The 11,568-nt window shown below is 41.8% G+C and overlaps 1 protein-coding gene across 1 annotated transcript in view; it reads left to right on the top strand.

The window, feature by feature from the left end:
* dnah1 (dynein, axonemal, heavy chain 1) overlaps nucleotides 1–11,568 on the top strand; it is a 36,875-nt gene that overhangs the window by 18,006 nt on the left and 7,301 nt on the right. The window contains exons 45-68 of the mRNA XM_066670989.1: nucleotides 90–263; nucleotides 735–913; nucleotides 1,048–1,278; nucleotides 1,431–1,627; nucleotides 2,678–2,813; nucleotides 2,910–3,118; nucleotides 3,397–3,568; nucleotides 3,657–3,848; nucleotides 4,067–4,177; nucleotides 4,280–4,465; nucleotides 4,601–4,792; nucleotides 4,933–5,100; nucleotides 5,345–5,536; nucleotides 5,680–5,811; nucleotides 5,886–6,011; nucleotides 6,212–6,331; nucleotides 6,448–6,597; nucleotides 6,789–6,949; nucleotides 7,457–7,682; nucleotides 7,776–7,971; nucleotides 8,736–8,887; nucleotides 9,582–9,778; nucleotides 10,081–10,225; nucleotides 10,657–10,815. Coding sequence (XP_066527086.1) covers nucleotides 90–263; nucleotides 735–913; nucleotides 1,048–1,278; nucleotides 1,431–1,627; nucleotides 2,678–2,813; nucleotides 2,910–3,118; nucleotides 3,397–3,568; nucleotides 3,657–3,848; nucleotides 4,067–4,177; nucleotides 4,280–4,465; nucleotides 4,601–4,792; nucleotides 4,933–5,100; nucleotides 5,345–5,536; nucleotides 5,680–5,811; nucleotides 5,886–6,011; nucleotides 6,212–6,331; nucleotides 6,448–6,597; nucleotides 6,789–6,949; nucleotides 7,457–7,682; nucleotides 7,776–7,971; nucleotides 8,736–8,887; nucleotides 9,582–9,778; nucleotides 10,081–10,225; nucleotides 10,657–10,815 — 4,103 coding nt within the window. The remainder of the gene's footprint in view (nucleotides 1–89; nucleotides 264–734; nucleotides 914–1,047; nucleotides 1,279–1,430; nucleotides 1,628–2,677; nucleotides 2,814–2,909; nucleotides 3,119–3,396; nucleotides 3,569–3,656; nucleotides 3,849–4,066; nucleotides 4,178–4,279; nucleotides 4,466–4,600; nucleotides 4,793–4,932; nucleotides 5,101–5,344; nucleotides 5,537–5,679; nucleotides 5,812–5,885; nucleotides 6,012–6,211; nucleotides 6,332–6,447; nucleotides 6,598–6,788; nucleotides 6,950–7,456; nucleotides 7,683–7,775; nucleotides 7,972–8,735; nucleotides 8,888–9,581; nucleotides 9,779–10,080; nucleotides 10,226–10,656; nucleotides 10,816–11,568) is intronic.

Raw genomic sequence — 11,568 nt, forward strand, 5'->3', positions numbered from 1 at the left:
CACAACATCTAGCTATTTTACATATATATATCAACGTAGTTTTTTCTGCTTAGGATATTGAAATATTATCAATATTATCTTTCCAACAGGAGCATTTAAGCAGCTGGTGGACATTATTTTTGCGTGTGCCATGGGCCCCCCTGGTGGAGGCAGGAACCCCATCACACAGCGGTTCACACGCCATTTCAACTTCCTCTCCTTCACTGAGATGGAGGACTCCAGCAAGAGGAGAATATTCTCCACCATCCTGGGCAACTGGATGGGTGAGCCGAGAGAATGTTTACAGTGTTTTAGATAACAGGTTAATATTTAACTTCATTTCAGTGATATTTTTGAGCATCTGATACCCATCAGAGCATCTGATAACCATGACAACTGTGTGTGTAGTGTTCCCGTAATCCAACAGTTTTTGCATACCTTCAGCTAATTAACAGCACAGTTTCAGTAGCATGAGCCTGGAGCAGGGAACATCCCTTATATTGTTCCCGTTAAGTATTTGAAATTATTCTTTTATGATATGATATTTATGTATTTTAATTGATGAGGTTTTAGGTTTTGCTTTTTTTTTTTACAGATGGCAACATGAGTAAAAAGGAGCCAGGGAGTAAGTTAGAAATTTATAGAGAGAGAGAGAGAGAGACAGAAAGAGAGAGAGAGCGAGAGAGAGATAGGGAAATTAATGGAACTAGAAACACACTGATTTCATCAACCCTCTCTGGCATCTTTATCTCCAGAAAAGGTTCCTCAGCTGCTTCCTCTGAATGAGCCGCTGGTGGATGCCACTATTAAAGTTTACTCCACCATCACCAGTGGCCTCTTGCCCACACCAGCCAAATCCCACTATACCTTTAACCTCCGTGACCTCTCCAAGGTCTTTCAGGGCATGCTAATGGCTGAAGCTGGAAAGATAGAGGTATATATGGCTTTATATAGTTATTGAACTTATTTTAAATGTGTAGTTTGGAAAAAGGCCTAAAAGAAAGTTTAATATTGTTGCTTGTGAGACAGCACGTTGAATTTCTTTTGTACCCTGCATGTGCCTCTCAGAATAAGGTCCAGCTGCTGCAGCTCTGGTACCATGAGAGCTGCCGAGTGTTTCAGGATCGACTGGTCAGCACTGAAGATAGAGAATGGTTTGACCAGCTTCTCCAGCAGTGCATGCAGGAGTTTGGCTGCAGTTTTCAGGAGGTGATACCCCACCAGCCGCTGCTCTTTGGAGACTTCATGGTCCCTGGCACTGACAATAAAGTGTACCAGCTCATTGAGGATAGAGAGAAGGTGGGGTCTGTCCACTTTATGTCAAAACCGTCTCTATCCACAAAATTTATACTACTGGCCAAACTTTTGGAAGACTGACTCTCTGTCTGTCTCTGTCTCTCTTTCTCTCTCTCTCTCTGTCTTTCTCTCTCTTTCTCTTTATCTCTATGTAGTTGGTTAGAGTGATGGAGGAGTATATGGAGGATTTTAATCAGGTGAGCACTACTAAGATGAAGCTGGTTCTCTTCATGGACGCAGTGCAGCATGTTTGCAGGATCAGTCGGATCCTGCGCCAGCCTTTGGGGAATGCTTTGTTGTTGGGGGTCGGAGGCAGTGGGCGCCAGTCCCTCACCAAACTCGCCACCCATATGTAAGACATGCTTTATCACTCGAGGGTAAATTATGAATTAATTTAACTGAACAGTTTTGCACGTATCTGTGTAATGGAGGTAGGTAATTTAATGATATTCTATTGTTATTTTTTTTTTTTTGTAATACAGTTTTCTTCTGCTTTGTGATTTACTTCAGCAGTGTTTGTGAAATATTTATAATTAATGAAATATTTTTAAGGCCAATTTTTAAATGTGGCTCCACTTTTGGTGAACTCAACTCATCAATTAGTGTCATAAGTAATCATACCCATGAAAAATATACTGCGGTGTATTTAAAACAGTATATGTGCATAAGGGCTCAATAACGAGCCCACACATGTTGGACATAAAAGGGCGTAACATATGACAGGCCCCCTACCCCCCCCATAGATACAAAGAAACCCCCCAGCTCCTTTGATGTACCCTATCACAACTCACACAAAAGGGGTTTCTACATGCTTCGACCACCACATTACAGACATGTGGTAGGCTCAAAATGCAAGAGCCTGGCATTAGCATGTCTGCTCTTATACTGCCTGCATTGGGTGAGAAGCTAGAGGGAATTAGAGACTTTCTGTGGCCCCAATTAACTGAGGTTCTAAGTTGCCTAGAACCAAATGTTCATGGTCTACAGATGTGCAGTTAATATTAAATGGGGATTTCAATCTCATGTTACTAATTATACCCACATAATACATATGGTCTATCCAGGACACAACGACTAAAGCTGTACTTTCTTGTGCTTGTATCTTAACTACTATAATGTTTTGGAAACACATCATCACAGATTTATTAAAACATCTTTTCCATTTTTGTTTTTCCACAATTATTTGCCTTCTTAAGTTGTGTTAATATTTAATCTACAATGAAAAGTACAGAATTCTTACTGCATTTAAATATTTGCATAATTTAATAGACGAGATGTAAAGACAGTCATGTGATGTGAAATGCTTTATTGTATTAAAACTTACCAGTTCACATTCTTTACAAAGATTTATCACAATATCTTTATAGCAAATGTATCCAGCTATATTGGTGTTGTCATTCAGATCTGAGTACGAGTGCTTCCAGATTGAGCTGTCTAAGAACTACGGAGTAGCGGAATGGAAAGAGGACATTAAGAATATCATGATGAAGGCTGGTCTGCAGAATGTTCACATCACATTCCTCTTTGTCGATACACAGGTGTGATTAACACTCTTGAAATCTAAAGGTATTATTGTAATTTTGGTGCAAATCTTGTTTAATTTATTTGCTTGAATTCTTGTTTTTTTTTTTCAGATTAAGAACGAGTCATTCCTGGAGGATATTAATAACATCCTAAACTCTGGTGATGTGCCAAACCTTTACAGTGGAGACGAGCAGGAGAGAATCCTGACCGCCATGAAACCTGTGGTCCAGGACATGGGTCAACAACCCACTAAAGCCAACCTCATGGCTGCTTATATCAAAAGAGTCCGCAACAACATCCACACTGTGCTTTGCATGAGGTCAGAATAAACACAGCTCTAGTCTCTTCTGAACATTTGCAGATTTTTACTTACAAAACAAGCAAGTATAGTCATACGTTGTACTTTTTCTGGCTTCTATTAAAACCTTTAATATAATACAGTACAATATAGGTATACTTACCTTTAGTAAGCACTTATACATATGAGTGTATACAATAAGAAAAGGAGACTCAGAAGTGAGAGAAACATGATAGATCACAGAAAACTTCAGATTTACATGCGTGTAGAGTGGTCAAAAAGTATACTCTCTGCTGTAGTCCAATAGGGGAAGTGTTCAGAGCAAGGCTTCGGCAGTTCCCCTCATTGGTCACCTGCTGCACCATCGACTGGTTCAGTGCCTGGCCACATGAGGCCCTACAGTCTGTGGCAGTGTCCTTCCTCAACGAGCTCCCTGAGCTGGAGGCCAGCCCTAGCACCCTCGACGGCATGGTGAGGAAAAGTGTGTGTGTAAATATATATAACTTAAAAGGACTGCTCAGCTGCTTATTTTTATTTTATTGTTTTATTTGTGTTTTAGACAGCGATGTGTGTAGAGATCCACCAGACGGTGGCCCAGAAGTGTGAACAGTACAGAGCTGAACTCTCACGCTACAACTACGTTACACCCAAGAGTTACCTGGATCTCCTCAGCATCTTCTCTGCTCTGATTGGGCGCAAAAAGCAGGAACTGCATGGGGCTCGGCAGCGCATGAAAACTGGACTAGACAAGGTGAGATAGGGTGGGATGTTAGAAAGGGCTTAGAAACGTTGAAACCTGATTCATGACCATTGTACTATACTTCTTTGTTTTGATGATTTATGACGTTTTAGAGCAACTGTTACAATTACCCACAAAATCAAATTGTGTTTCCAATGATGGTTAGGACTTTAGACCTGCAATATGTATACATCACTTGGCTGTTTGTGTGTGTATTTGTGTGTATGAAGCTTCTGAGAACAGCTGAGGATGTGAGTAAAATGCAAGAGGAGCTGGAAACCATGCGTCCTCTCCTGGAAGAAGCAGCTAGAGACACTGTCATCACCATGGAGAAAATTAAGGCATTGCTAAGTCCCTTATATCTCACAGTAGAACACACCTAACGTAAATAAAACTACAGAGGAAGTCATTGTATGTGTGTGTGTGTGTGTGTGTGTGTGTAGGAAGACACTGTAGTTGCAGAAGAGACTCGTATAGCAGTACAGGCTGAGGAAGCTAAAGCATCCGAAAAGGCACAGGTAGCCGGAGCTATTGCTGCAGATGCCCAGAAAGATCTGGACGAAGCTCTGCCTGCACTGGACGCTGCTCTGACCAGCCTCAAGTCCCTCAACAAGAATGATGTCATTGAGGTCATTTAAAATCTTTAGTCTCTGAACACTAATAATATTGATGCTGTCAAAATCTAAATCTTTTTTCTTTGCATCTCCATTTCGGACTGTGTATGTGTTTGTGGACTGTGTGTATGTGTCTATTGTGATGTACAGGTGAGGGCAATGCAGCGACCTCCTCATGGAGTGAAGCTGGTGATTGAGGCAGTCTGCATTATGAAAGGCATCAAGCCTAAGAAAGTGGCTGGAGATAAGCCTGGCACCAAAGTGGACGATTACTGGGAGACTGGCAAGGGGATCCTACAAGATCCCGGCAAATTCCTGGAGGGCTTGTTCAAGTTTGACAAGGTCAGGGTTACACACATTCACTCACAGACGCTTATTTTGTATGGAGTAGTGATCTGTTACTTAATATTTCATTCAAAATGTAATTAGCTTATAATTAACTTCTTCCAATTTTGGCATCAATTGACCTTTGTTTTCTACAGGACAATATCCCAGACTCTGTGATCAAGCTGGTGCAACCTTACATAGACAATGAGGAGTTCCAGCCAGACTCTATTGCCAAAGTTTCCAAAGCCTGCACATCCATCTGTCAGTGGGTCCGGGCCATGCATGTCTACCACTTTGTGGCTAAAGCTGTGGAGCCCAAACGGGTGAGAATTCTAATTATCAGATTACAGACCCAACAGATCCAGTTTGGGATTGAGTACTTATACCCTATTGTTATCTGCCCAGTACTATTTTATCTGCCACTGTACTCAGTAGTTTGCTGCCCTCTGCAGTTCAGAATTCAGAATTGCTACTTGAAAATAATATTTGGTGTGTGTGTGTGTGTGTGTGTGTGTGTGTGTGTGTGTGTGTGTGTGTGTGTCTGTGTGTGTGTCTGTGTGTGAGCAGCAAGCCCTTGCTGAGGCTCAGGAAGACCTGGCAGTAACCCAGCGTATTCTGGATGAGGCTAAACAGAAACTGGAAGCAGTGGAAGAGGGCATTGCCACACTGCAGGCCAAATATCATGACTGTCTGGCCAAACGCGATGAATTGGACACCAAGTGCAATCTGTGTGAGAACAGACTGATAAGAGCAGACAAGGTGAGCATTGATTAATCACCCACAAATCACACACTTATCCGAACATCCTGTGACCTTGTAGAGCACCAAAATTGTCCATCAGATGTACACTGCTTAAATCTTCCATCTTAGTGGTTATGTGTGTGTGTGTGTGTGCGTTGTAGCTGATTGGCGGACTCGCAGATGAGAAGGTGCGCTGGAGTGAGACGGTGCAGCATTTGGAGTATCTAGTAGATAACGTTGCTGGAGATGTGCTGCTGGCTGCAGGATACGTAGCTTACCTCGGACCATTTACTGTGAGTATACATATGCCTTGTGATTTTGGTGCGGTCATTGGTAAGTGTTTGAGATATTGTGTATATGTCCTCAGGGAGAGTACAGGACAGCGATGGTTGAGGAGTGGCTGTGTGGTTTTAAGGAACACCAGGTCCCTCACACGGCCGAGCCAAACCTCATCAGCACTTTAGGAGACAAAGTCAAAATCCGCTCTTGGCAGGTGAACACACACACGCAAACAAACATATACTGTCAAATCAGATGTTGGTGGGATTATCCTTGTGTATGTTTCAACCATTAAGATGAACACAACACAGCTCAACATGCTTGGAGGAGAACACTAAGTGCCAATTCTAAGTCAACAAACACATGGTGTACGTGTCCACGTGTGCTAATTTGTGTGTGTTTTTTTGCGTGTAGATTTCAGGGTTGCCGAAGGATAACCTCTCTGTTGAAAATGGTGTGATCAGTCAGTTCTCTCAGCGCTGGTCTCTGTTCATAGACCCTCAAGGCCAGGCCAACAAGTGGATCAAGAACATGGTAAGTACAAAAAAAGGCCAGCCAGCCCATCCAGAGAGGCTTTAAGCAGCACATACTTTATATTCTTTTTTTTTTCTTTGTTTAAAATAATATTGGTGGGAACTTTCCCTCTGCAGGAGCGTGATAACGGACTGGACGTGGTGAAGCTGAGTGACCGGGACTTCCTGCGAAGTTTGGAGAATGCCATTCGCTTTGGAAAGCCCTGTTTGTTGGAGAATGTGGGGGAGGAATTGGACCCTGCACTGGATCCTGTTCTGCTGAGACAGGTTCACTTAACAAGTCCATTAACAACTTCATTAAAAACCCATTAACAACTGCATTTGACTTCTGTTTCTTGCTCGCTCTGTAAGACTTGTTCAAGTTCAGGTAGTTCAGGTTCAATTTGAGGCATGTCACTTATAGGATTAATAGAAATATATATTTTTTACTTCCAACTGTTTGTGTATGTGTTTCTCAGACATATAAACACCAGGGCAGTACTGTGCTGAAGTTGGGAGACGCTGTTATTCCATATCACGACGACTTCAAGATGTACATCACCACCAAACTGCCAAATCCTCACTACTCACCTGAGATATCCACCAAGGTCACCCTCATCAACTTCACACTCTCACCCAGGTACTCAGCAACAATATCAAGTTAGCAGTGAATAATTACTGTCACCATTTAAATCACAGTTGAATCATACATTCATTGTCTGTAAGCGCTTATCCAGTTCAGGGTTATGGTGGGTCGCGGAGCCTACACGGATTCACTGGGTGGAGGGGCGCCAGTCCTTCTCAGGGCGACACACTCACACATTCACTCACACACTTATACCTAAGGACACAGTAGCCAATCCACCTACCAATGTGTGTTTTGAGTCCATGGAAGGAAACAGGAGCACACGGAGGAAACCCACGCAGACACAAAGGCACGACGAGAACACACCAAACTCCTAACAGACAGTCACCCGAAGCAGGGCTCGAACCCACAACCCCACGGACCCTGGAGCTGTGTGACAGACACTACCTGTCGCGCCACCGTGCCGCCTACAGTTGAATCATATTTTAACCAAATCTTTCAACACTAATTTACTTTTGCCTAAAGTATGATTAAAACATCCATAATGGGTTTGTTGTGCAGTGGTTTGGAAGACCAGCTGCTGGGTCGTGTGGTGGCTGAGGAGAGGCCTGACTTGGAGGAGGCAAAGAACCAGCTGATCATCAGTAATGCACACATGAAGCAGGAGCTGAAGGAGATTGAGGATCAGATCCTGCTGCGTCTCAGCTCCTCAGAGGGAAACCCCGTGGACGACGAGGAGCTCATCAGAGTGCTTGGAGCTTCCAAAGTCAAAGCTGGAGAGATCCAGGTCATTAACCACTGAAAACTTAAGAAAGTATACTGTATAGTGCAAATTAGATTATGGTTAAACTATGTATGATATAATAATAACTCATTGCAGGCTAAAGTCATGGTGGCGGAGGAAACAGAACGGGACATTGATGCGACGCGGCTGAAGTATGTCCCTGTGGCAGTGCGAACACAGATCCTCTTCTTCTGTGTGTCTGACCTCTCCAATGTTGACCCCATGTATCAGTACTCCCTGGAGTGGTTCCTGGGAATCTTCATGACTGGCATCATTAAATCAGACCGCGCAGGTAGAGTGGAGTCTCGTCTAACATTATCAGCTCACTGGGATGGCAATGGAAAACAGTTATTTTTTAAGAACAACATTAATTATGTTCTAAAATGTACAGAGTGGGCCATTTAAATGGATACACCTTAATAAAATGGGAATGGTTGGTGATATTAACTTCCTGTTTGTGGCACATTAGTATGTGGGAGGGGGGAAAATTTTCAAGATGGGTGGTGACCATGGTGGCCATTTTGAAGTCGGCCATTTTGGATCCAACTTTTGTTTTTTCAATGGGAAGAGGGTCATGTGACACATCAAACAAGAAAAACAATGGTGTGCTTGTAAAATGTGTTGAAAGTGCTGCCCATTGTGTTGGACTGTCTATGCAGCCCTCTTCTCCCACACTTCACACACTGATAGCAACACCGGAAGAGAAATGCTAGCACATGCTTCCAGTATCCGTAGTTTCAGGTGCTGCACATCTTGATGGTATGGTGTGGTTTATGGGGTATGCCATTGTTTTTCTTGTTCACCCCCTCCCATATACTGATGTGCCACAGGAAGTGGGCACATTAGTATATGTTAATACACCAACCATTCTCATTTTATTAAGGTGTATCCATATAAATGGCCCACCCTGTATTTTATTCAGTATAAGCTTGCATTTTCATATTACACTGTAGTGTTTAAGCCCTGAAGTTGGCTCAGATGTGGTTTTGTAGGTGTTTTTGTGTCTATGACCCTTATTACAGCTCTTCTCTTCATCTTCTCTCTCTCCTTCCACAGACACAGTGGAGCAGCGCATCATCAACATTAATGAATATTTCACCTTCAGTCTCTATAGCAATGTTTGCCGCAGTCTGTTTGAAAAACACAAGCTCATGTTTGCCTTCCTGCTGTGTGCACGCATTATGATGAACGACAACAAGATAGACATGGTGATTTATATACCTACAGCTGAATGCAACAGTCTGGGCACCCTGGCCAATAACATATTTTGTTGCTATACACTGGTATTATGCATACAAATAAGTTTTAAAGCATTTTTGTGGAATGCCTAATAGCAATTCAAATTTCAAACATTCTGCTATTTTGTCATTTTATGGTCAATGCTGCATAGAATTCAAATTAATTACAAATTATTAATACGCTATGTTCATGATCACTAACATCAATGTACTTTTGGATACTTTATTATCCCCAAAAACAAATCTATGCACATGCTTTTTGATGAAACTCATAACGGATGCATTCTTCTTGCTTGCCATTTTCAAAGTACTCAATTTTTATGTACTTTTTTGTTGAATAAAATGACAATGGTCATATTTAATACTATTCAGTAGTTACCATAAATACACTTAATACTTATCCATACAATAGTGTTGCATATTATTTTTGTCTGTTCATACACCTCAGCCCACTGTACTTTGGGAAAATCATTTCTCATGAAAATTTTATGAAAGTAGTTTAATGGCTAAGGGGCCATCACATTCAAAAAATTATTTATAAAGTTATGCAAAATTAAATGTGTGCTAAAGCATTCACTTGGCCCTGAGGCCTACAGTTCACCTCTATTTTTTAAAGCGGTCTATTAACCAATTGTCCCAATTAATGAGAGAGTTGTTTGTCCAGGCTGAGTGGCAGTACATTCTCTCTGGAGGAACAGTCCAGCAGCAACTGCCCAACCCCTCATCCAGCTGGTTATCAGAGCGCGCCTGGCAGGAGCTGCTGGCCCTCAGCTCACTGCCCAACTTCAGAGACCTTGCAAGCACCTTCTCTAAACATGAGCCTGAATACAAGAAAATATTTGACAGCAATCAGCCGCACCAGTACGTGTACACACACAAACACATCAGTCACACAGTGAAAAGAGCATTATTATACTGTCCATTGTGTGTGTTTGTAACTGGGTTTTTGGGTTTCATCCGAAACTCATGTAGATAAGATTATCTATAACATTTTCTAAAGGTGTATGTGTGTGAGCGAATGACTGTATGTGTGTGATGCCTTTGATGGACAGGTACTGCCTTATGACCAAAATACTGGGTGTGCTCCAGAACCATCCTCATCCTAAAGAAGCGGTTACAAAAGATGAATGAATTAATGAATGAATGTTTGTGTGTATATACAGAGAGACTCTCCCAGGAGAATGGGGCACTAAGTTGGACAGTTTCCAGCGGCTGCTGGTGCTGCGGTGTTTGCGCGTGGATCGTCTCACACACGGTCTGCAGGACTTTGTGTCTGCACAACTGGGGCAGCGCTTCATTGAGCCTCAGGTACTGCTGTGACACTACACACACAGCTTTATGATACAGAAGTTGCTGCAAGAAGCAAATCTTCAGAGTTATTACATTTACAGACAATTTTGGGCTCTGTTTTTTAAATCAAATCATATAATATCTCCTTTACAACTCACCAACCCTGATGTCGCATGGACTGAAAGTATTTATATAAATATTATAATATTACAATAGTGCTTTAGTTAAGGGCAGCAATACCTACAGTTTCTAAAAAATAATTGATAAACTGACCAACCTCCCTAAAATATAATATCAATAAAAATCTTGACCTTACTTGTATTAAAATGCAAGAGGCAGTGTTGTGGCAAATGGTCTTACAGCCTCCAGTTTTTCAGCTTTTGCTCCTTGTGACAAACTCTCACCCCTCTTTTTGTCCATTTATGTCTCTGTCCATCTCTCTTTCTCAGACATCTGACCTGTCTGTGGTTTTTAAAGAGTCCTCTCCATCCACTCCACTCATCTTCGTGCTGTCTCCTGGAACTGACCCAGCCGCAGACCTCTACAAGTTTGCTGATGTCATGAAGTTCTCCAAGAAAATGAGCGCTATCTCACTTGGTCAAGGACAGGTCAGAATAAAAAGGGAGAGGTTTTTTTTATTTGCTTTCAAAACACATGTATTGACAGAAGTAATAACAAGAATACAATAGTGATTAAACACCCTGGAGTTTGGATGAAACTAAAAGCAATAAAAGAAATGGATTACGAACTAAATTAAATTTAAAAAGCAAAAGAACAGGAAAAATAAATAGTAATATTCATAATCACCATATGTGTTTAGGAGAGTGAGGACCCACATACAGGCCTTTAAATGATTCTAGTAATAATTTTTTAGAGGTATCTAGCCTTGAGGGTAATTTTGTCTTTGTCCACGAGGTTGGATCCCCCTCAGAAGCCCCTCTTTGACCTGACAGGAATTTTCCCAGCACCCTAACAAACCTTCATGTAATAAAACTATCTCTCTCCACCCTGCTGTTAATTATCAGCCCCCTATCAGCCGCAGGGTTCTAGGTCGGCTCTTAAATGGTCTCTACATTCCTCACAAGCTAAGGACAATGATGCTGGCACTCTGTCACACACCAGCGTCTCTGAGGTCACACCTATCAGGGTCAGGTTTTAAGTTTAATGTGATGACTCAGTATGGGGAAACTAGGAAAGCACTTTCAAACACACACACGGGCTTACTACTATTACCAGAAAGAGTTTAACATATTCTGGAAGTAGAATTAAATCAGTTGAAGCGGTAATTGAAATAGCAATATAATGCATGTTAGGCTTAAGTTCTTTTCTGCATTTCTAGTCTGAACTTGCTTTAAATTAGT

Source organism: Hoplias malabaricus, chromosome 5 (genome assembly GCF_029633855.1).
Source record: "Hoplias malabaricus isolate fHopMal1 chromosome 5, fHopMal1.hap1, whole genome shotgun sequence".
Classification (NCBI taxonomy): domain Eukaryota; kingdom Metazoa; phylum Chordata; class Actinopteri; order Characiformes; family Erythrinidae; genus Hoplias; species Hoplias malabaricus.